This window comes from Pocillopora damicornis, chromosome 4 (genome assembly GCF_964200805.1).
Source record: "Pocillopora damicornis chromosome 4, jaPocDami1.2, whole genome shotgun sequence".
NCBI lineage: Eukaryota > Metazoa > Cnidaria > Anthozoa > Scleractinia > Pocilloporidae > Pocillopora > Pocillopora damicornis.
This window is the reverse complement of record NC_142673.1, coordinates 3,520,045-3,542,764: the sequence shown is the minus strand read 5'-3', so window position 1 is coordinate 3,542,764 and position 22,720 is coordinate 3,520,045. Positions and strand designations below refer to the sequence as shown.

The 22,720-nt window shown below is 38.6% G+C and overlaps 2 protein-coding genes across 2 annotated transcripts; one reads left to right on the top strand and one right to left on the bottom strand.

Annotated features, from left to right (window-relative positions):
- Window positions 1-6,588: 6,588 nt before the first annotated feature.
- Window positions 6,589-8,827, bottom strand: LOC113679369 (serine/threonine-protein kinase RIO1). The gene has a single exon (XM_027196320.2). It carries the CDS (start codon window positions 8,590-8,592, stop codon window positions 6,868-6,870), a length of 1,725 nt encoding a protein of 574 aa, XP_027052121.2. The 5' UTR covers window positions 8,593-8,827; the 3' UTR covers window positions 6,589-6,867.
- LOC113679370 (ras-specific guanine nucleotide-releasing factor RalGPS2) lies at window positions 8,724-22,536 on the top strand. Its single transcript, XM_089205539.1, has 23 exons — window positions 8,724-9,027; window positions 9,221-9,342; window positions 10,800-10,973; window positions 11,687-11,779; window positions 11,936-11,986; window positions 12,566-12,649; window positions 13,196-13,285; window positions 13,502-13,594; window positions 14,376-14,443; window positions 14,903-14,958; window positions 15,337-15,416; window positions 15,999-16,047; window positions 16,229-16,322; window positions 16,445-16,527; window positions 16,933-17,011; window positions 17,303-17,353; window positions 17,932-18,008; window positions 18,491-18,530; window positions 18,717-18,831; window positions 19,338-19,433; window positions 19,781-19,886; window positions 20,310-20,404; window positions 20,560-22,536. Exons 3-23 carry the CDS (start codon window positions 10,848-10,850, stop codon window positions 20,608-20,610), a joined length of 1,677 nt encoding a protein of 558 aa, XP_089061665.1. The 5' UTR covers window positions 8,724-9,027; window positions 9,221-9,342; window positions 10,800-10,847; the 3' UTR covers window positions 20,611-22,536.
- Window positions 22,537-22,720: the final 184 nt, after the last annotated feature.

The following is a 22,720-nucleotide window of genomic DNA, read 5'->3' as shown; positions in this document are numbered from 1 at the left end:
TGTGGACTGGACTTGCCTTGGACTGAACTGCTACGGTTCCCCTGGACTGGACTGCCGAAGTGAAGACAGTTTTGTAAGAGGGTGCTGCATAAGTCTTGATTGAATTCAAATGGACAGCAAAGTTGCCAACAGATGGACACTAGATTCATTTGATTTATCTCACTGGACTGGTGGACGTCACCGCAAAGGACAGGTTGAATCGGACTGGACCATACCAGATTCGGCGATAAATATATTTTTTCTTTTATTGGACCAGACTGTTGAGCTCTTTTTGGACTGAGTTGCCCTGTAAGTAGTCGGTATACACTCGACAGGACTGCTCTCGACTGGATTTTAGACTGATCTGCAGCCGGAGTAGTTTTCACTGAAGGGTACAGCATATGACTGGGACTTGACTGGAATACACTGCAATTGTCTCTGCTGAAAATGCTCTTAAGCTGAGGAAGTCAACTGAATCACGTAGTACTTTTTAACTGGAGCTAAGATGCAAATATAATTCAACGTATTAAACAAATTTGAATCGTCTAAATTGTCCCAATTCTCTCCTGCAGATTCATGCAACATGTCAGCATTTCACCTATTTTGAACAAAAATTCTTCGCGTTCATAGTCTTTCACCTACCTGCAAAACGATCTTGTTAATTGTGGTTATTTACTTCATCATACCTGTCTTACCTCTTTCAGCTAGCGTGCGTTCTTTCTTTCTGCATCCAGCGAAATATTTATATTTTCTCTTTGAGAAAAATTTCATTCAGTGGGTGTGATTCTATGGTGCTATGATAGCTTGTTACTTACCTGCAAAGCGATCATGTTAAACTGAACTATGCATGTTATAGTTACAACGTACCCACCTTACCTCTCTCGGTAAATGCGCGTTCTTTTTCTGCGATACATCAGCAGTTTCTCTATATAGGACAACAATGTGTTTAGTACGTGTTAATCGTAATGACTACGATAGCTTTTTCCTTACCTACCAAATCATTACGTTGTAATTATGCATGTGATGATTATAACATAATGACTTGGCAGGTAAGAAATAAGCTATCGTAATCATTACTTAGTCGTCACACGTAATTATGCATATGATAATTACAACATACCTACCTTACCTCTCTTAAGCTGCGCGTTCTCCCTTCCGGTTTCTTGCGACATATTAGCATTCTCCTTTCTTTTGGGCAACAATTAATTAAGAGCATGTTCATTTTACGTGAAAGTGATAGCTTTTTACTTACCTGCGAAATAATTATGACTTACCTCTCGTAGCAAACCGGACGCTCTCTCTTCCTTCGTCTTGTGACATATCTTGACATTCTGCTTTCTAGAACAAGAACCACCATAAAATGTGTTAACATTATAGCGCTGTTAACGCTTTCCACTTACCTGCTGAACCACGCTATGTCCCCGAAAATAGACATATTTTAAACACGCGAGTCCCCGAAAATGGACATATTTTAAACACGCGAGTCCCCGAAAATGGACATATTTTGAATACGCGAGTCCCCGAAAATGGACTGAAGAGCTCGAAAGCTTGTGTACGGGCGCTCGTGGAAGTCAGTACTTGCACCCCCGAAAATGGGCGCCCCTACAGCTAACATGCACAGGGGCACATGGCCGCCTTAACAAGGTTAGCCCGTCGAAAACAAAGGCCCCGAAATAGGCACGTTATCAGCATCCGAAAATATGGTAGTATGACGTTCCTGTAATCAAAATTTTATTAGTAAGACCTAAAGCTAGCCACTAAAAATGTTAAAGAAAAGACGCAGACACAAGTTTTTTGTTTTTTATTAGAAAGAGCAGCTTTACATCGTTATGCTTGCGAGTAGCGCAGTGTGAGCCCCCGAAAATGGGCTTAACGAGGTTCTTGTGACCAAAATCGCATTTACTTGATCATTGTAAGTAATTATGTTACCTTACTTATACTTAAATAAAATCAACACTCAGACACGCATGTTTCATTTATTTCATTTTTGATACAACATTACATCAAGAAATAATATATGCACTAAATTACTTCACAGAGCCTATCAGAAGGGACGCGCACCCAACAAGAAAAATTTGGCGTCCAAGGAAACTCGGAGTGTTCCGTGTCAGTAAATGTCGACACCCCGATTTGAACACTCGGAAAATCCCAGACGGTGCTTTTATTTCTTCGGTGGCTTGCTCACGACTGACAGTCGCCACCAAGCCTTCATATTCCGAGCCGAAAAAAGAAAAAAATTCCGAAAAGCCGAAGAAAAGCCGAAGTGAAGTTTGAATCGTAAGTCGAGCCGAAATCCGGAAGCAGAGTACAACGTTGTACACTAAAATACGGCACCGTTTAAATTGTAATCACGCATACCCAATAATTTCCCGACAGTTTCACTCTCATGATAAAAAAAAGATTTGGAAAGGGCGGTGCTGTAATCTAGAGTACGCCATCATACGAGCGCACAAGCTCTCAGCGCGACAAGAGCTCTTCACATACCTCGGGCCAGTCTCCGACCGAAACCCTACCTTCTAGGGAATGCTGCTTGTTTCCATGATGACTGCTGCTCCACGTTTTGTATTCCAGTCTCTACCGCACTTGACGTGGCAAGAGGCTGAACGAAGTAAACTTCTAACAGCTGACAGATGATCCAATTAGCCCAAATGAAAGGAGGAAGGCACGACTAATTTAAAATTTAGGAATTCAAATTGGCTTGAAAATTGGCTTAGAAAATTTAACGCAATAATTCACAATCTAGAGGCAAACGCACGTAAATCAATTTTTAAACTTCAGCTGTTACCGTTTACACTCCGTCCGGACGCTCAAGCAAGTAGAGGCGCTTGCAATCGCGCAGGGTAATATCTTTATTTCAATTCTTGGGTAGGGGCGCTGTTTTTGTAGCTCTCTCAAACATCGCTGTCTGTTCAACTTTCAATGACAGGAAAAATCCAATCAACTTGAGAATTTACTCAAACCCTGGGCTTAACTAAAAGAACGTTTAATTCCTTGTTCAATTTTTGGTCGCCTGTCATGAAGCTTGAACGACGGAGATGACCGAGATAATAGAGCTTTCATTTATTTAGTTGTTTATTTAATTCCCTACGCTAGCTTTTCTATCTGACCTTCTTCCTAATACCAACTACGGGCGATTTTTGCTGCATCGAAAGATGGCCGTCAAATTTTGAGCCTTGAAAATGTTATTACATGCTTATCAATGTGAAGAAAGAAAAATTTACATTGTAAAACAGATGAACTAGTAGAAAAGACGGCCTATTCCTCATGTCTCTCAGCAGTTTTTATCTCGTTGTCTTCATGAACCATCCTCGTGTTGTCATCAAGTGTCGAAGGCTGCCTACGCTTACAGTTGGTAAACGTTCTAACGGTGTGTGCATTGTTCCCATGATTCCCTGCTGGCTACCAACTGTTCTGCGCTCACATTTGTAAGCCTTACCTGACGGCTGACTTCCTGTAACCAGAGGTAAACCACTAAACGTGTTACGAGAAGCGGAAATAGCTTTACTCTAACAGTTGAGTCGCTTAAATCCAGTTTACTACATTTTAAGCTAAGAATCTGGTTGAACCTTCAGGCCAAAACAGTTTGCTTTCCACAACAGTCTCACTCGATCACAGTGCTCAATGTGATTCCCTGCAATTAAGTGAGACTTAATATAATTGGCCGCATTTGAAGCAACTAGGCGGGAACGCACGCAAAAGAAACTTGGAGATATCGAATTCAACTGAAGTCGACGTCCAGCTGATGTGGAGCAAAAAAGCTGCCGATAAAAAGCCGAAGCCGGTAAAGGAAGCCGGTTTTATGAAGAACCACAAGTCGAACGAGAAACGTACCGAAGTCGATATTAAACCGAACACCGATTGATTAAAAGTACCAAATGAAAAACGGAAAACCCAGTGAAAAGAATTTGGAGGGAGGACCCACACCAACCCTGGGGGACCCGCTAACTAATCTAAATAAATTTAGACGTACATTAATTAAATCGAGCCGAATCAGAAGTTTGTCATCTTCTGTTAGAATTTGGATTTCAAGGTTCAACCAGCGCACTATCTAATAAACCTTCCGTCGTCCCAACCCAAAGTGATTTTACTAACCAGTCGGACATGTACATCAGCGTCTTCTAACTGACCCGTTCCCAGCCTCCTCGCATGCGACGAAAACGAAGAGAAGAAAAGACCCAAGGGGGCGTTGGCCCTTTCCTTCGCCACGCTTTCGAGTCCTTATGTGAGTTGTACTGGTAACGAAAGTCAGCTCTTGTGTTGAGTTGTGTTGGTGGGGGGATGTTCTGGATTGGACTGGATTGGAAAGGACCGAGACAGGACTGAGTTGTAAAGATCAGGACTGCTGTGGACTGGAGTGTCTAGACTGAGATGAATTAGAGTGGAGTGGAGTGGACTGGACTGGACTAGACTGGAACGGAAGGAACTGGACTTGATTGGACTTAGATAAGACTGTCTCAGATATGGATTATATCTGTCAGAAAACTGTAGCTCCTAAAATGCAGATGACATTTATCACACAAGAACGTGGTACAATGTGAACAAACAAGGGTCCTTAGATAATCCTTTAACTCCCATGAGTGACTAAGACAGAATTTCTCCTTACGATATCAATGGGAAATCAACCAGATGAGTGATGAGAATAAAGAAAAATATCATTGGTTAGTCCAATACTCAATTCTCTGAACTAACATTACACGAATTGTATGGTTGATAGTAAGGAGAATTACAAATTTGGTCTGGGAGTAGGGGCTAAGTAGCATCTTCGCAATTCTTTTCCCTCGCGTAGAACTAACCAGCCACAAATTTGAATAAATTACAATTTTCCCGCCCGCACATGAAATGCAAAATGTAGGAATGCAGTCTAAAATTCTGAAATTTCCCAGAAGCAGGTTGCAAAACTAACAACTGCTGAAAGAAACGCGAACTAAAATATTTTAGAACAGAAGGTTCGGATACTTCTAAGCGCGAAAACAGCTTCAAAGAAGGAGTATAAAAGGAACTTACTTTTGCTTTGAATTTTTGCTAAAGAATGCAAACACTCACAGAAATTAACTGACAGCTTGTAACAGAAGCACAGTTTACTGAGCAGAATTAGCGGATTCTTCGAACTCGAACGAAAACTTCGACCCATAACATGCTAACACTCTCGCACATGGCATAAGTATCTTTGAAACTTTCTTCCCAAAAAGGTAAACACTTAAAAGTAGTCAAGTACTTACCTGTTTCCGCCCGTTGGTAGAAATGGTACAAAACGCGTCGCACAAGTTCGACAAACGACGAACGACGGTCAAAAATCTTCGCTGCAGCAAAGGTTGAATTTATCAAAACTTATGATAATTTTGTGAAGTGTGCCCTTTTTAAACCGTTCTCACGTAGATAACAGGACATGTTCTGATTGGTTTGCATAGTTGCACGGGTTTTGCACACGAATAAACCAGTGAAAATTTACATCACAGAAGGTTTCAGAATTACACAAATCAGAATTTTGAATAGCAACAATAATGTCCGACCGACGAATCAGATCAGAGAGAAAGCTTTCTCGGGATCTAAAATAAAATAACTTCTTTCCCGGCTTTATCCAGGCTATGCGCAGTCTGCCCTTTCCAGCGTAATCATTCACGCAGGCTCTAAAGCATTTGGAGTAAATATTGTAAAATCAAAACCAAAGTTGTAACGATAACCAGTGAAAACAACGGAAACGTTTCTTAGGGGCAAATGAGAACTCTGAGTAATATCAGCAGCTGCTAAAACTGCGGGAAAAGCGAAGGGGAGATCACGGATTCAATTTGAATCTGATTGGTTTAAAGAATGGCGTGAGGCTTTCTGGGCCAATCACAAAGAAATGAAGTAAATCAAAACCAAAGCAATCCCGAATAACTATCGTCACTAAATTGAAATTAATTGAAAACGGCACGAATAAAATCCCGGGACGCGAAGCGAGGTGCGCTGGCACCGCCAGTTGATTCTTTAACCCTTAACCCCTGAGAGTGACTAGCATATAATTTCTCCCAACAGTACAACCCCTGCATCACACAGTAGGGTCATGAAAATAAAGGAATGATCACTAACTAAATATTCTCTTGATCGATAAACAAATTCTCCTTATCAGCACCTTAGGAAACGTATAGAAAAAAGTATAGAGAGTATGCATACTGATGCTAGGGTGTAAAGAGTTGAACTAACTGACCTACTGCGAGCGCCCTAATGGTCAAAAACCCTCTCGTTTATTGCACCGGTACTCTCACAGAAAATTAGATCATTCTGTGTTCCGCTTCAAATTAGTTCATAAAAAGCAATAGAATGTACTTTCGGTTTACCAGCGTAGCAACCCACGCCAGGATGTTGAGAGAACAAGAGAATCACGAACTGGAGGCGAGTGATTTGTAAACTGTTCTCTTGTTCTCCCAACATGCCGCGTGGGTTATTACAACGATAAACTGGTTGAAATTAAGTGTAGTATTTATTTGTTTGTTTTAGTTTTGATTTGATTTTTTAATGCCGATTTCTTTTGAATCGCGCAAAGTATCACACAAGGAAAGAAAGACTGATTGTATTCAAGCTTAGAGCCTAGTGAAAAAACAAAAGCGTTAAAGGACTTTCAAACAACTCTACGTTAAAGACATTCGATTCAATGTATCTATAAACATCGTCTACCATAATTAGATAAATTGTAGCGCGAAGAACCCACACAGCCAGATGTATACAACTTGAAAAAAAAGAAGTCAATACTACATCGAACAATGTTATGAAGCCTTCATTGCAAAGGGGTATTGAGCGCCCTAGACTAGTTTTACATGAACTTCAAATGTACCCTCGGAACACATTCTGCCTTTAATCGAAAGAGCACTGCGCTTCGAAGCAAAAGTGTGCATAGGTACCGCACTCGAATCAATTATTTCTTCCTCTTTTTGTCTTTGCTAACTTCTCTTTCCTTTTCTTGACATGTTTGGGTGTTTTGTTCTGTCTCCTTTCTCTGTTAGCTTCTTTAACAAGTTTTTTGTGCTCCTTTTTGCTCATAGCTGTGCCTTCCTTGTGTAAATTCTTTTCTTTCTCTGTATCATTTTCCTCAGCACTGAAGGCCTCGTCTTCAGAACTAGCATCGTCATCAACATTCATGATGTCCAGTTTGTCAACACAAAGATGTTCATTGTCTCCTTGATTTTCTGGTTGATTTGTGAGGAGTTCAGGATGCGCCAGCACTCCTGTTAGGTCAGATTTCAGGCCGGTTAGAGTTGAGTACAAAATTTCTTCTGCTTGTCCTTCTTTGACTCTCTGCGCATCTTTCTCAAAGTCTACAACTTGTTCGAGCGTTCGGGGAATGTAAGCTTTCTTAAACACTTCTTCCTTCACTGTCTCTTCAGGGGTTTCTTCCTCAACTCCACGATTAGCGGTGATCGCTTGTGCTCTCTCTAGATAGTCGTCCACATTGTCGTCATTCAGGGTGGGATCTGTTACAAAGTCAAATAGCTCGCGAACATTCATGACACAGACTCCATTCTTCTTAAAGAAGTCGGTAACATTTGTACAGTCTTTTCGTAAGAATTCTAAGGCGTGTGGATGATCGTGCTCCACAGACTGCGAAACATCAATCACATACAGCTGATCTCCACTGTATAACATGTTAAACTCGCTCAGATCGGCGTGAACAAGACGGCATTTCCAGTAGATGTTTCGTACGATCTGAATGCACTGGAGGTACAGTTCTCTAGCTTTAGATTCCGACAACGTGACATCCTTGAGTAGAGGAGCTGGCCAGCCATCCACCCCAATGAAGCTCATGACGAGAACATGACTGCGAAGAATGATCGGTTCTGGGCAAGGGATATCCGCATTGAACATTCGCGTAAGGTTTCGCATTTCCTTCTCCGCCCAGGTCTTAACCATCTTTCGGGGGTTGTGTTTGCAATATCCATGACGGAATCTGAATTCGCCAGTCACATATCTATCCCTGTCCTTAAAGATAAGAATGGACGTCTTGTAAACCTTCACTGCCCTCTCGTCACCATTTGCATTCGTGCTGTGATATACATTTGCCTCTTTTCCAGTGCTTATGCAGCCATTTATTTCATTGATCACTCCTTTGTTTAAGATTTTGAACAGAATCATTCTTGTTCGAGGATCCATAACTTGTTCAACAGTGGCCCTGTCTGCCTTATCTTTAGCACGCACTCTGTCATTTTCAAGCTTCTTATTGGCTTGGATCAGAACATTCGCGGCTTTGTCGGATAATTTCGGTCCCTCGTACTTCTCCACTTTAATTCGATTGCCAAATTTTGCAAACGATTTTTCGTTCGGTTGCAAAGAAGACTGGCGTTTACCTGTGGTATTCGAAACATGAACCTCTGACTTTGATGCGTTATAACGTTTCGTAAAATCCCCTGTCTCGTCTTCCCAATCCCATCCATCAAAATCTTCATCGTCGCTGTCTTCCGAAGAAGATTTCACGTGGTCTATCGATTCGCAATTCTGATGTTTGTCCAGCCCCTGTACTTCTTTCCCGATGGGTTCATGAGAAATATAATGAGTCAGTGAGTTCGGTACTACACTTTCGTCTTCTTCGGCATCCTCAAATTGGCCGTCTTGAACAGTACAGGACCTAAATTCGAACTCCATTGGTGAGCAAAGACAGCCGTTTGAAAAACATGTGTGCCAATTGCATCAATATTGCGCAAGGAGTAAGACATGTCAGCGGTTGGTCACAGAGAGCATGAGTAAAAGTAAGCTCTGCGTGACTTTCTTGCTTTGTGACACAAAGAAATGCTGTGACGAGCTTTTGTTTATCGTCAGGTGCGGATTTACGTTTCACACGATTCAAAAATTACAAGTCTATGCGCTGGAGAAAGCTGTCGTGGCCAAATTGACTTGCCTGTTGGAGCTCTTATTGCAAAAGGGTTAATGACAGTCACGTGTCGTTACGTGAAGCAAGAACGTGACATCTTCGGCAATGAAGAGTTGAGCTTTTTCTCAAATTAGATGCTGACATCGTCTGCCCTCAGTTTCAGTCCTGAAGGGGAAACATCGAATCTTCCGACACCTTGAAAGCGTGAGGTATGCTTTCAGTTTAGTATCGAACTGAGTTCCCACTTTTTTAACACAGGAGAACTCGAACTTTACTTTTTCGTTTTCATGTTCGTGCGCGGGCAGAATAAATATCTAGCTGGTCTGTTTTGCAAACAAAAGAATTGGAGCCATTGGAATCGCCGAAAAAATCAAAAATTTTGAGTGTTGCGTGCTTTGACAGCTTTACAAGTGGAAAAGTGTATCTTCTGCTTACCTTGAGCGCTGGATTTTCTCCAACGCAATGGATTTCATTTCCTGCGACGGAAGACCGGGATTGAAATGATGATTGAAATTAGAGTAAAGGTCAGTCTGTATGTTTTATGTTTTAAATGTATTCGGAATGAAATCTTACTGACAACAGTATCTCATTTATTTCTAAAACGAGTTTGTTTTTAAGCTATGATATATTTAATATCACTAATAGACAAAATAAAGAGCTGTGTTTTTATGAAACCAATATCGAGTACATTTTATTCGCTCATCAGAGTGGAAACTCTGGTTCTGGTTAAGATCGACGTTCACTATGTAAAGTTCGCACGTCGTGCTTTCGAATTAAAAACATTCGCAATAGAGACGAAAATAGAAAATGGTTTCCCACATTTACAGTACGAAACTGCAACAGACCAAAATTGTCATATTCTATTTCAGGTGACAAAAAACAAAAAAAATAAATAACTTTGTTCTTCTTTATGCGTGACTTGTCTATTTCTGTCACAAACAGTAAGACATCTTGAACAACTTATTTCGTAATATTTGCACAATATAATGAGAAATTTAGTTTTCTGTCTGGTCTTGTAGGCTGCAAAATACAACATATTTGAGGTGGTTAATTTTCAGACAGTGTGTAAACTTTGGTCGCAGATACAACACGTACGTAGAGTTTACTTTGAACTTTCCAAGAGGAGGTCCTTGGTTTTATTTTTATCTATAGCAGTGTAAACAAACGATTTGGCAATTTCTTCTTTGGAAAGTGCCTTGTCTGTTTTCAGGATTCATACTCATGGGTGTTGCAAGATACTGTAAATTATTGTTTGCTAGTTTCCAAAGATTTTCTTGTTACCTTGTATGATGGAAATTTCAAAGTGGTGTTCAAAGGTTGCACATGTCAGTCATGCAAAAGCCAGTTTTTTAGAAATTGAATAATTTTTTCTTACTGCCATTTATTTATAGCACATCAACAGAGGGGATGTTACTGTTAGATTTTTTTTTTTGAATTGAAAAATGCATGTATTATTGACATTTGAGTAGTCTCACACTATAAGAATTATGCAAGTGAAGCACATTCATTTTTCATACATGTATTGATGTTTTACAGGAAGGTAAAGGAAGAAGATTGTTAACTCTGAACCTAACCCTCTGATACAATGTATAAAAAAATTGTCAAGGACATGATCACTTTTTTTTGATGTGGCTAACCTTCCAAAAAGTTCTCTGAAGCTCAGCTTATGAAGCTTTCCACATAAGAGGTAGAATGGCCAGAGGTTTGCTTCATCATGAGGATCTAGTTATTCTTGTTATAGGCTTGTGCAAACACATGAAGCCTCTCTTTATACTTTTTACAATGTATGTCTTACATGTAGCTCCATGTTGATGTCAGGATAGATCTGCCAGAAATAGAAACAGAGATGAAAATAACTGCAGTTACTTGTATTTTAGTCTGATAAAAGTACATGTGTAGTGTAGTACACATAGCTCTCTAAATTTTCAATAATAACATGGTGTTGTTATAAAATGGTTTTCTTCCTTTTTTTCCCACACAGCTCTTCAACTTGTTATAGACAAGGTGTTTTGAAAATAAGGCTACAACAATGTCAACCCCAAAAGTATCCTTTACCAATCATCATTTATTGGAAGCAGAGCTTTCACCGAAAGTAAATATTGCAATTTCCACAGAAGAGCTTCCTGACAATGGCAGTGACAACTACACTGGCGAGGTAAGGATGGATTGAACTAGAATACCAGGTAGAAATAAATCACAACTGAACTTAAACATCTTTCACAATTGGGTGGGCTATTGGTGAGTTTTTGCTTTGTTATAAGCTAAATGATACTGAGTGCCTTGTTTAAGGGTTAGGGTTAGGGTTAGGATTTTCCTTTTCCTTCTGATTCATCAACAAGATAAATCAAGTAATAGTGTAGTTTGATCGTCCGGGTGAGTGTAGTCCTGAGAAGGAATGTTGTCAGTAGTGGTGACTGACGTTTCGACAACCTAAGTGGAAGTCATCATCAGGGTCAAGATAAATCAAGCAAATCGATTACCACTACTCATAATTCAATAAATCCTGAATGGATGCGACATGATAATTATCATTATGGCTTTTTTCCAAATGTAAATTTTCCATTGTCAACTCCTAAAGTCCTTTGTTTTACACAACAGTGTGACACCAAATAAACTTATAGTATTGAATAACAAAGACACATTTAAGTTGCACATGTATTTTGTCTAGAAATGCATGAATAGTGTCTATTTCCATCTAATAACCTGTATCTGTGTGTATAAAATATGTCTGCACATCTGTATATCTTAGCAGTACTGTAACTTGTTTATGTCTCAGTTGTTGCTGTTAGTGTATTTCTGAAAGTTACTATATGCTGTCAAGCAATTGCTGTTTTTCTTTTATAATTTATGATATTAAATAATTTATAGTCATCAGGGGAAGATGAGGTTGATTGTGCTGTTGAAAAGAATTTTGATGCAGCAGTCTTTGATGTTCTGAAGGTTGTACCAGAAGAGTTTGCCGTAAGTCACTTTCTTATTTTGTGAACAGTCCATTTGTCCTTTTTGTTATTTAGTGTTTGTTTATGTTTCTTTCTTGTAAGGATTGTACATGTTTATGAACTGGACACTACTTGTGATGCAAATTAACTTTGCTTTGAATTTTTTTTCTCCAAACAGCAACAACTCACAATTTTGGATCTGGCTGTGTTCAAGGCAATCAACCCTGATGTAAGTGATTCAATTATGTATATGTAAAGGGTAAATAATTAAGGTGACTGGATTCTATTGAAGCCCCTGGATTTCATCAGCTGTTCTTCTTGGATTCAACCATTTATTGTTCTGTGAACAGTATTTTCAGTAACATTATCATTCCAATGTACATGCTGCTATGATATTTTAATATTAATTGTAGTCGTATTGTCAGCAATGCTTGTAGGTAATATGAAGCAAATCCTGTGTTCCGATTGGTTACCCAAGCAGGCAAGATGTGTTCAGGATTGTCTGCTTTGTTCTTGTGCAAATTGAATTTTTTAGACAATTTTGATGATGGAGTAGCAAAAAGCTACAGAAGACAATCAAAACAAAGAAAACATAAACAACTCTCATATGTTTATTGTGCTACAGACACAGGTGGCTTTCTTTTCTGGCTCTTGAATTAAACAAGTCATTCATGATTCTTATTAGAACTAAATATTTTTTTATGTAATGAATCCCTTATGGACCAAGCTTGTTTTGTCAAGCCTCATTCTTGACCCGTATATAGTTGTCTTGACCTCATGCTCATTCAATAATGCATATTTATTATAGGAACTATCAGGAGTTGGCTGGACAAAGAAGCATAAGGTTGAGCTTGCACCAAACATTGTTGCATTTACAAAGAGGTTTAACCATGTAAGTCTTGTCGTGAACCTTCTCTGTACAAATTGCTCTTTGTGTTGTTTTCAGTATGGTAAACTTGATTATTATTAATACAAACAGGTTTTTTTTTCTCTCTGTTTATAATAAGGGTAAATTGATTCGCTACATTACACACTAATTTTATTCACTCTATGACTTACATCAATTTATTAGCTGTGACGTAAGGTTGCTATGTGCTGTTTGTTACTGTATGGTTCATAAAATAAACCCAACAAAATTGACATTTTAGTCTGCTTTTAACCTTTTTTAACCTGTAAACCCTAAGGGTGACCAGCATCTAATCTCTCCTTACAGTAATACTTCATTAAGATCACGAAAATAAATGAAATAATTGCCAACCTTTTGTAGGCAGTTTCAATTGATTGTTAAACAAATTCTCCTTGTCAGTACCAAAGAAAATGTATGGAAAAGAGTGTAGAGAATATTAGACACTGATGTTAGGGTGTGGAGGGTTACCCACTTTTTTTTCTTACATAAAATTATGCTTGCTGTAATAATCACACATTTAACTCTACACAGGTCAGCTTTTGGGTGGTGAGAGAAATCTTGAATGCCAACAAGAAAAAGACAAGAGCTGCTGTCCTCACCCATTTTATCAAGATAGCAAAGGTACTATGAGCCTTTTAAGACAGTTGATGAATCAGAGACAAAAGCTGAACATAGAGATTAAAATGATTTGCGACAAAGTCTGCAACTTTAGTGATGTATTGTATCTGTTTTAATGTTCTGACAGGGTGGTATATACATGTGCACCTATATTCACATTATACAGTCTTCTCTGAATAATTCTTAACTCAATCTTTTTAATATTTGTGAATCATACAGAAACTGTTTGAGTTGAACAATCTTCATTCCTTGAAAGCTGTCATTTCTGGACTTCAGAGTGCTCCCGTGTACAGACTCAACAATACTTGGGCGGTAGGTTGGACATTCCATGTACATGCATTCATTTTTTTCTTTTTAATCTGTGGAACCAAGGATTAAATCACCTTACAACCTAGAGGCCCTTACTACCAAAGGTTACCGGTATCTTGAAGTAATTTGGAGCATAAGCAGCACCATGCTAATGCACTGCCCAAACTGTGGATTAGGACTTAACTTGATTGCATTGTTTCCCCTTCAACTTATCATTGCATTTCCCTGTTAGAGTAAAATGCCTTCCCTAAGAATGCAACACAATGACCAACACAGCCATCAAATGTTGGGCATACACACAGGAATTAATTTCAGATGGCCATGTGCCAATTACTTGAGTAAAATTTCAAGAAACAACTGCTGTCATGCAAATTAATGAAAAAAATTGAAATGTTCACAGGAATCTATTAAAGAAAGCAAATGTTGAGTAAAGGAATACTCAATACTTTTTGGACTAAAAGCCTAACATTTACATGTAATTAGGGCTATCCTGTCGATTTACCATTTTGTTTTGAGCTTTATTTAAAAATGTTATGCTCTTTTAAAGCATCTTTACTTACTGGCTTGTATGGACTTGTAGTTATAACTACTGTAAGACTACTTGGTTCTGACAACCTGAGAGAATACTTCCCAGGCATTGGAACATTTGCTCATGTGTAGGTAGTCTATCAGAACCAGAATTCACTTCATCTCATCTGCTCTTTGTGCTAGCCAGATTGCAACAAGTACAACCATAACTAATGATAACGGGCTGTGTTGAAAATTGGATACTTTTTTTTTGTAGTTAATTCAGCGCAAAGATAAAGCCCAGTTTGACAGATTTGCAGAACTTCTTTCTGAAGAGGATAACAGGTATTAGACAGTGTATGCACTGTTTTAGATTTTTACTTCCAAGATCTGATTGTTAATTCTCACCTCCAGCTACTACATGTACACATTTCTTTGAGGGTTTGTTATGTTTTTGTGATGTGGAGAGCCACTGAAAGAAGAATAAAACTAATTCTGGTGAGCTATGGGGTTACTAGGTCCCCCACATGTAATGAATACCAATTTGTTTGGAACTTTTGGCCACACCATGAGTCCACAAAGATGTTCCAAAAGAACATGCTAACATTTGCATAAATTTGATGGGTATTAGTAATGCAATTCATCTTGTAATGAGTACTTCTCTTGAGGCAAAAGGAGTAGCACAGTGAAATACATTTTTTGCACTTTGTGCATGTAGTAACTGTACCTGAAACTGCCACATACATTGTACATGTAGATCAAAATAAAGAGTTTTTCACTTATGTTTTTTTTTTTTTTTTTCAGGAAACAACTGAGAGACTACTTGGATTCAGTGAAACTACCCTGTATTCCATATCTTGGTATGATAAATCGATAATGTCATGTTGTATGTAATTCTAAAGTTCCTACTACCTTAGAGCCTGCTGTGGTACATTTCCTTTGCACATAAGCCATTATACTAAGCCCAACAGTGAGGCTTGTTGAACTGAACCATCATCATCGACTGTTTCCTATCCACTGTGTACTTAACCCTTTAACTCCCAGATCAAGTTTCTAATTCTCCTTACTGTCAACCATACAATTCTTATGATGTTAGTTCAGAGAATTTAGTATTGAATCGATTAATTATCCCCAATTTGTTATTTTTGTACAGTTCTACATGCTTGTAGACAATTCGAGCCTGTCAAATACAATAGTTTGTTCCATCAGTTGTAAGAGTTTCTATTTGTTTGCTTCAGGCATGTACCTGACAGATTTAACTTACATTGACACTGTACATCCCAATACTGGAGGAATAGATGAGGCTAGAACTCACAAGGTACAGTATGTATAACTTCATGCAACATAGAGGCAGATCCAGGATTTTTCCAAGAAAGGGGTGCCCCACTAAAGGATGGTGTTACTGATGGTCGACATAAACAAATTTTAAAAGTGAACAATGGGGAAGAAGGCTTATGACTAGGCAATAATATAATGTGAACTACTGAGAATATAAAGCAAATATTACAGTAGATTTTGTACAACCCTGGAGTTTAACACTTTACATGTATTAGAGAGGAGTAGGTCAACTTGGGGAGCAGGAAGGAACCCTCCGCATGCCCCTTTTTCCCTCTGCAAGTACATGTACATGTAGATCTTAAGCTTTGAATAGTAAGTTTGCCATAAAATGCGAGTTGATTGGAATTGAGACTTAAGTTTTGTAAGACTCAAGAACTTTGTAACCATTTGTGGTGTGCTGGTATATTTACACACAGTGTTTGAGAGTTTAAGAGTGGTGTTAAGATTTTATACTTTACACTTTGTTTTCACAGAGTAGTTTCAGTTTAAAAGTTAAGACTGAAGCAAATGAGATTCCAAGACAAAGTTCATGTTATAAAAATGGTTTTGTTTTTATTTATAGATGAATGATGTAATCAGATTGATCTCAGAATTCCAAAGGTCAACTTATGGTAAGTAGCTTTTTGGATTCATTTTGAATAACTAACAAAATAGTTGTGACAAGGCAATTAAAAAGACAAGAAATACCTTGATATGTCAGGACTTTGTTGTTCCCTTTATGGCTCAATTTAAAGAGCACAGGAGAGGCTAGAAATTGTAATGCAAGCTGTTGTATTTTCCTTTTATCTCTAGATGACCTTGAGCCAGCAGCCCACATTCAAACCTATCTTAAATCTGTCAACTATATCGATGAGCTGCAGAGGTTTATGGAGGATGACAACTACAAGTGAGATTTCAAACTGTGTTCATTTACACTTGCGCTGTGAAACCTGTAACTGTTGTAAAGAGCCTCGCTGAAACATGCTTACAGACTGAACACAATATATTCAATCTTTTTTGTCGTGTTAGGTTGTCTCTTAAAATTGAGCCTAAAGCAAGTTCATCAAACCTGAATGGGAAAGCCTCATCTCGATCAAGAGAAAGCATAAGTGGTGAGTATTGAATGTGTCCTTCAGAGTGACATCACAATTATGCATCATGTGTTTCATTCATCTTTCTTTACAAGCATATTCAGTGTAGATTTGAGTTTACGTGGGCGATGGTTTTCTACAATGTACTTATGATTTCCACTGTAATTAAGATTAGGCTGGGTGAAGAAAATCTAAACTATTGGAAGCCAGCTTGGCTAACTGAAATGGAAGCAGCTCGTTCAGAGTCAGGACACATTTTTTGGGTTCTAAAGAGACTTTAGTATTTTGTTTCTTGAAAGAGACCATTGTTTTACCCTCTTCCCTCATTTGGAATAGCAGAAGCGTTCCCTTCGAACAGTGGATCTCCAGTTCAAGTTATTCTCATGTATGTCACCATAAACTGTCCTATATGTTTTTTTTTTTTAGATATTCCAAGAAACTCTCCGGCCCATCCAAAGGCAAAATTCGTTCGAGGACATAGAAAAGCGCACAGCCTAGGGACTAAGTAAGGCAAACTTAACAGTGTAACCCTTAACACCCTTGCATCAGTATGCATATACTCCCTACTGACCTCTATATATTTCCTGTGGTGATAACAAGGAGAATTTTTCTTATAATCAAGATCTCCTTCAGGTTATGATCATTAGTTTGATTCTCATGTTTGATCGGGCGGTGATACTGTAAAGAAAAATTAGATGCTAGGCACTCGTGAGGATGAAAATACTTACATTTAACACTTGTGTTGATTGCGCAGTTTCGGTTGAACAGCTGAATATCTGGCTTGTATTTATTTCAGTGTGTTCAGTATTGTTGGAGGAGGTGGTTTGTCGTCATCAGAGTCTCTTAGGTGAGTTGTTCTGCTAAGATTGCATTGAATGAAAGAGCGCATAGCAACTTCGGTTTTAAAAAAAGGGAGACCAGTTTCTCAAAGTACAGTTACCACAAGGGCTAATCAGAACGAAGGAAAGCGTCACAAAGGGGCAGCAAGAGCTTAATACATAAAGAAGCAAGTTGCCAAGCTTGTAGCGCAGGGAAAATCGTGCCACTAGAGCTATTTTCGATTGTTTATGAATGTATTCCGGGATTTCTTTTTCTCGCTTTACTTCGTTATGTGATTGGTCTAGAACTGACTCGCGTGACTATGTCAACCAATCGGATTCAAAACTTAAATCAGCGCGCGACTTGGTCATTCGCGTTTTCCCGCGCTTCGGGCAATTTTCTTGCTTTCTCTTCGAGTTCTCATCGGCTCCTCGTAATATTTCTCTTCCTATGATTTGCTGTTGTGATTGCTTTGGTTTTGGTTTGACGACACTTGGATGAATAGCGCTCTTTGTCGAAACTGGTCGTAGCTTTGCATTTTAGGGGTTGACAGGTTGGTGCTTGTTTTCTAATTCACGATCTTACATGTCATTATTGGATTTTTAGCTGTAGTATAGCAAGCAGCACTGGATCAAAGAATCTTCTGGATGATAGTGAGCCCTTTGACGATAGGTCCTCCTTGGGTAAGTACTGTACTTCTCTTATGAAAATCCTCGTAGAGGAACTTCATACGGAGGAGGTCAGAATAGTCTTAAAAGCCTTGTTGGTAGTGGTCTCTGTCAGAGGAGAAAAATTAAATAGCGGACGAACGAACATCAGATGGGTCCTGGGAAGGAGTGTTCTACAAAATGAGTGTGGGCAACAAATTAACCATTTACATCCCAACATCAGTATGCCTATTCTCCATGCTGTTCTCTCGACATTTCTTATGGCGCTGAGAAGTATTTTTTTCCATTTTCAATTTTTTTTTGCTTCGTTTTCATGGATGATCAAAATATTGATAGCTTTGGAATTTAAACAATAAAATAGTTGGAAACGAACAGAATGAACTTTTTTTGGCGCATTCGTTATCTTTTTTTATTTAAATTGTTTAATGCTGCGGAGTGCCGATCAATCTTTGACTGACTTACAACTGTTCATTTGTATCACATACTCGTTCTTGTAGGAAACTTGACGTCTTCAGACACAACTTTAGACAGCCGAAGGTGAGTGTAGCTTTTGGTTTACATTATTTTTAAGGTAATTAAGCGAAATACTGCAAAGCACTCGCGATGTTCTGGTCGCTTGAATAGTAATCAAGATCCATTCGACAAAAGGTTCCCAACACGCCGTCCCCACCCCGACCTCTGATCGTTTTTTATTCACATGGTGCAATTAACTTTATTTTACAGTATAACTAGTTACAATGGCAGTGAAGACTACAACCTGTGTTCACCAAATCAAGAGTTTTTAATTGAAAGTTTTGTCAAAAGAAAGAAATGTCTGAAGAAAGGCAAGAAGATGACGGTGAGTGCAGTTAAAGGCCGACTTACGGGTAGTGGTATAACCTGCCCGATAGAAAACCTCAACGGAAACGGCGACAACGTGGCGAAACAAAAGATTTAATGAGCATGGCCTAGTTTTAGAGGGCGGATGATGCTATTCTACGCCGGATAATTTGGTGTTTAGCGGACAAGTGTTGACAAAATATATTGCGCTATCCTCCGGATAGAGATTTATCAGAGGATAGCCTTTCTACTGAACGCTTCTCTCAGATAGTATGCTGAAGTTGCGGTCTGGCGCCGTTACGGACAGTAAATACATCCAGCCATTCGCGAAATTGTCAAGAAAAGACGAAGTCCCTTTTTAGATTGACGTTTTCCTCTGTTTTTATATTGACTGTTTACAAATTACTTTACTTCATTTAATCGCATTCTAAAGCATAAGAACTGACTGGTACCGTGTTCGCTAAAACTCACAATTTCTTGTGATACCAATGATTTAAGCTGGTGGGTTTTATTGTTTGATTATAGGTGTCGTCGTGGCAAAAGTTCTGGGCAGGACTTGCCGAAAGCTGGCTTCACCTCTTTCTTCCCCGACATAGAACCTTCAGGCGGGACAGAGCTGCTGTATGTACTGTACAAGTCATGAAAATAGGCATATGCATTATTTAAGAAAAATATACATCACGAGGCCGCCAAATCTTGAACTACACTGTACTGCATAGACAATTAATAGGCCATCGAAGAGTATTTTATCCGTTAGCAACTGGGTTTTGGTTTATGTAGTCTGATCAATTAGATGTGGGTAGTCCTGAGAAGGACTGACATTTCGACGGCCATCTTCACTACCAAGATCAAACCATTTACTGAAAAAGATTTTTAGACAACTGTATTTTCAGTTCCGTCTGCAATCTTAGTTGCCCTCAATGATGTTAGTGGTTGGTCGAATCTAATTTTTTTTTCTTTTTGAGCAGTTTAAAGAAAACCCTGACAAAAAGGTGAACATTTCTGATTTCTCTGTTGTTTTGCTTGATGATCCGCGCCACCCGGATACTTTCCAACTTACAGATGACATAAAAGGTACAGTATTTGCTTTCACTGTCTCTTTTTTAGTCTTAGGTGGATTCAAAATAATTAATGATATTTATAATTAATGTCAAGCCTGTTTCCACTTTTTTTTCGGTTTCGAAGATGTAGGTTAGATAAGATGACTATCGTTAGTATGTGATATATGAAATTTTAAAGTTAGAGAAGGAAATGTGGCAATGGTTGTGGCTCCGCTGTCACATCATTTCTTTTCATTGAGTCAGTGCAGTGGAAATTTTATTCTGGCCGATGAAAACTCTACCGTAATTCGCGTTGTGTGTGTTAATGTGTGATAGAAACGTATGCTCTACCGAAAACACTCGTTAAACAAGAATTATCGTCTCAATTCTTCAAATACCAAACCGAAAAAAAAGAAGCATAAGCTCACGATCGATGTACTTATATTTATGTTCTCAGGAAACTCTTACAAGTTCAAGGTGGGATCCAAAGCAAATGCCTTGTTGTGGTACCGTTACTTACAAGGGGCTGCCAAGACTAGACTAGAATATAAGGTCAGTCATTGTGAACTCTTAATGATTTATTTGGTATCCCTTTGTTCTATGATAGTCAGAGAACGAACTGAAACCAGGGTCGTATGTTGGGTTTTTTTGTTTTTTTCGTTTTTTGTGTTGCTGGTTGTAAATCAATCTGCTTTTGTAACTTTTAGGTTCCACAGAATCTGATCACCTTCGAGGAAAGTGAAGAGATTCAAAGCTAACAAAGCTTATTAATCAACACTTCGACGCAGTACGAAAGACCAACGGATTGTCTCCGAGTTTTTCTTGTTGAACAACAGCAATCAGTAGAAGCATTATCCAAGACGGTTATTAATGACCAGCCGTGAGCATCGTGCTGCATAAGCCAATCAGAACGGCAGAAAGCAAGTCACGTGGTAACTCCTGACACCCCAAATATTATGAACTTTGTGTGACGTATCCTTACCAGGGACGAAGCTGACTGCTATGACTGCAGACTCAGTTGGGATTACCGTGGTAGTTTTAATTTTTGAAACTAGAATATTTGTGTTTCAAGGCAAAATATTTTCATTATTGTGTTTTATACGAGCTTGCTCGCGCAAAGAATTGGGCGGTCAGACCTATAGAAAGCGCTAAGATTTTTGTTTTTATAATCTACCATAACTTAAGTATAGATTATTTTATTTAATATATGATAATGTGAAAATATCGCTTAAGGACTCACATTTTAACATATTAAGGCTGAAGCTAGGTAATGATTTTCGTGTTGCCAAAAGCATTCTGTGTTCAGTCTTTGAATCTAGTCTTTGTTGAACTGTTTGGCGGATTTTGTGCGTTATCGCCTCGAAAGAAGATTTTTCAGCCTCTACCTCGTATGCTGTTTCTTAAGAACCCAAAAAATACCAATCTTGACAGCTCGCAATTTCATGTGTACTAAGTTAAATATAACGAGATACGGCGTCGTTGTTGTGTGAAGCAAGGCAATTAAGTCGTTAGAGATTTTTTTTAAAAATGTTTCTTAACATTCCTAAGAAGTCGAATCGCTACGGTGGAAGTTATGAACTGTTGACATAAGCTTGCTTCAAGTCCATAACTTCGAATGAAGTTTTTATACTAAATTTTTTATTTTATGGATGGTTATTGTTCTAAAGTTTTATCAAGCAAGCAACAGTTTAATACTTGTGCAAAAAACATTTTGCTTTTTTTCTCGGACTGGGGACTCTGCAGGCTGTATTTATTGTGCAATGTTAGGTTACATTTTCTACTCGAGCTATAAACGCTATATTGGGAGACTTCAATGAAGTTATTTTGCAAGAATCTTCTATAAGCGGATCACAACGATTTTTGTTTATCGGCCAAATACGAGTAGTTTTATACGTTAAGTAAGGCTAACTAAAGCATTAGAGCGGTTTTTTGATTGAGTGACGTGAAACCCATGTGAATTAACTGCCAATCGCAGCAAAAGTACACAAGTACACGTGACTGACTTACAGATGTCTAAGTTTTGCATCTGATTGGTAGAGTATAAAACCAATCACAGCTGACGGAAGCAAAATCATCGATTGGACGTAATTTTGGATTGGTGTCGCACCTCGATCAAAAAGCCGTCATAGACAATCTTCTAGCATGTTATTAGCGCTAGAAGACGCGCGCTTCTCCGCACGCGGGAAGATTTGAGAGGAGTTGGGGTGAAGTTTGCAGGGGGTCTGGCATCATCATCTTTTCATGCTGCCCAAGGCTTCATGCCTTCCCGCAGGCGAAGAAGCGCTAGTGCCGTATCGTTAATAACAACAATTTTCATGATAGCTGTCATGATGGTTTCCGTAGCATGATTGGGTCCTCTCAGTCGTGTTCCACGACTTTTCCACTCGTTCCCTTTTGTTGCTATTACTTTTTAAATGGTTTTTTATTTGAGAGCTAGTGACGCAATAAGTAGATTTTTACGGGCTTGTCTTCTTTTTAGTGTTTTTTTTTCTTGGCAGACCAAATGGTAAGTTTGTTTTATGAATTTAAATCATCATGAAGGCTATCATGTGTTGAAAAAACGTTCCTCAACTTTTCGTGAATGGGAACCATAAACGATGATCTCGTTATTTAAGTGAAGACTTATTGACTAATTTTACTCAAGATATTGGGTGAAAATAAATATTTTAAGAAAATGTCTTAAATCACGGGATTTGGTTCTTAACTAAAAGATAATGTCAATTTATCTAACCACGTGACGTCAATGAGTTCAAGAACTCGTTTGTAGGCAAACATGAAGCAGGACGAGTTGTGATACGTTTTGCGACAATCATCCCCTAGAATTGTGCTTCCCTTTTGAGGCCGTTATCATTTTGACGCCCTTTCTCC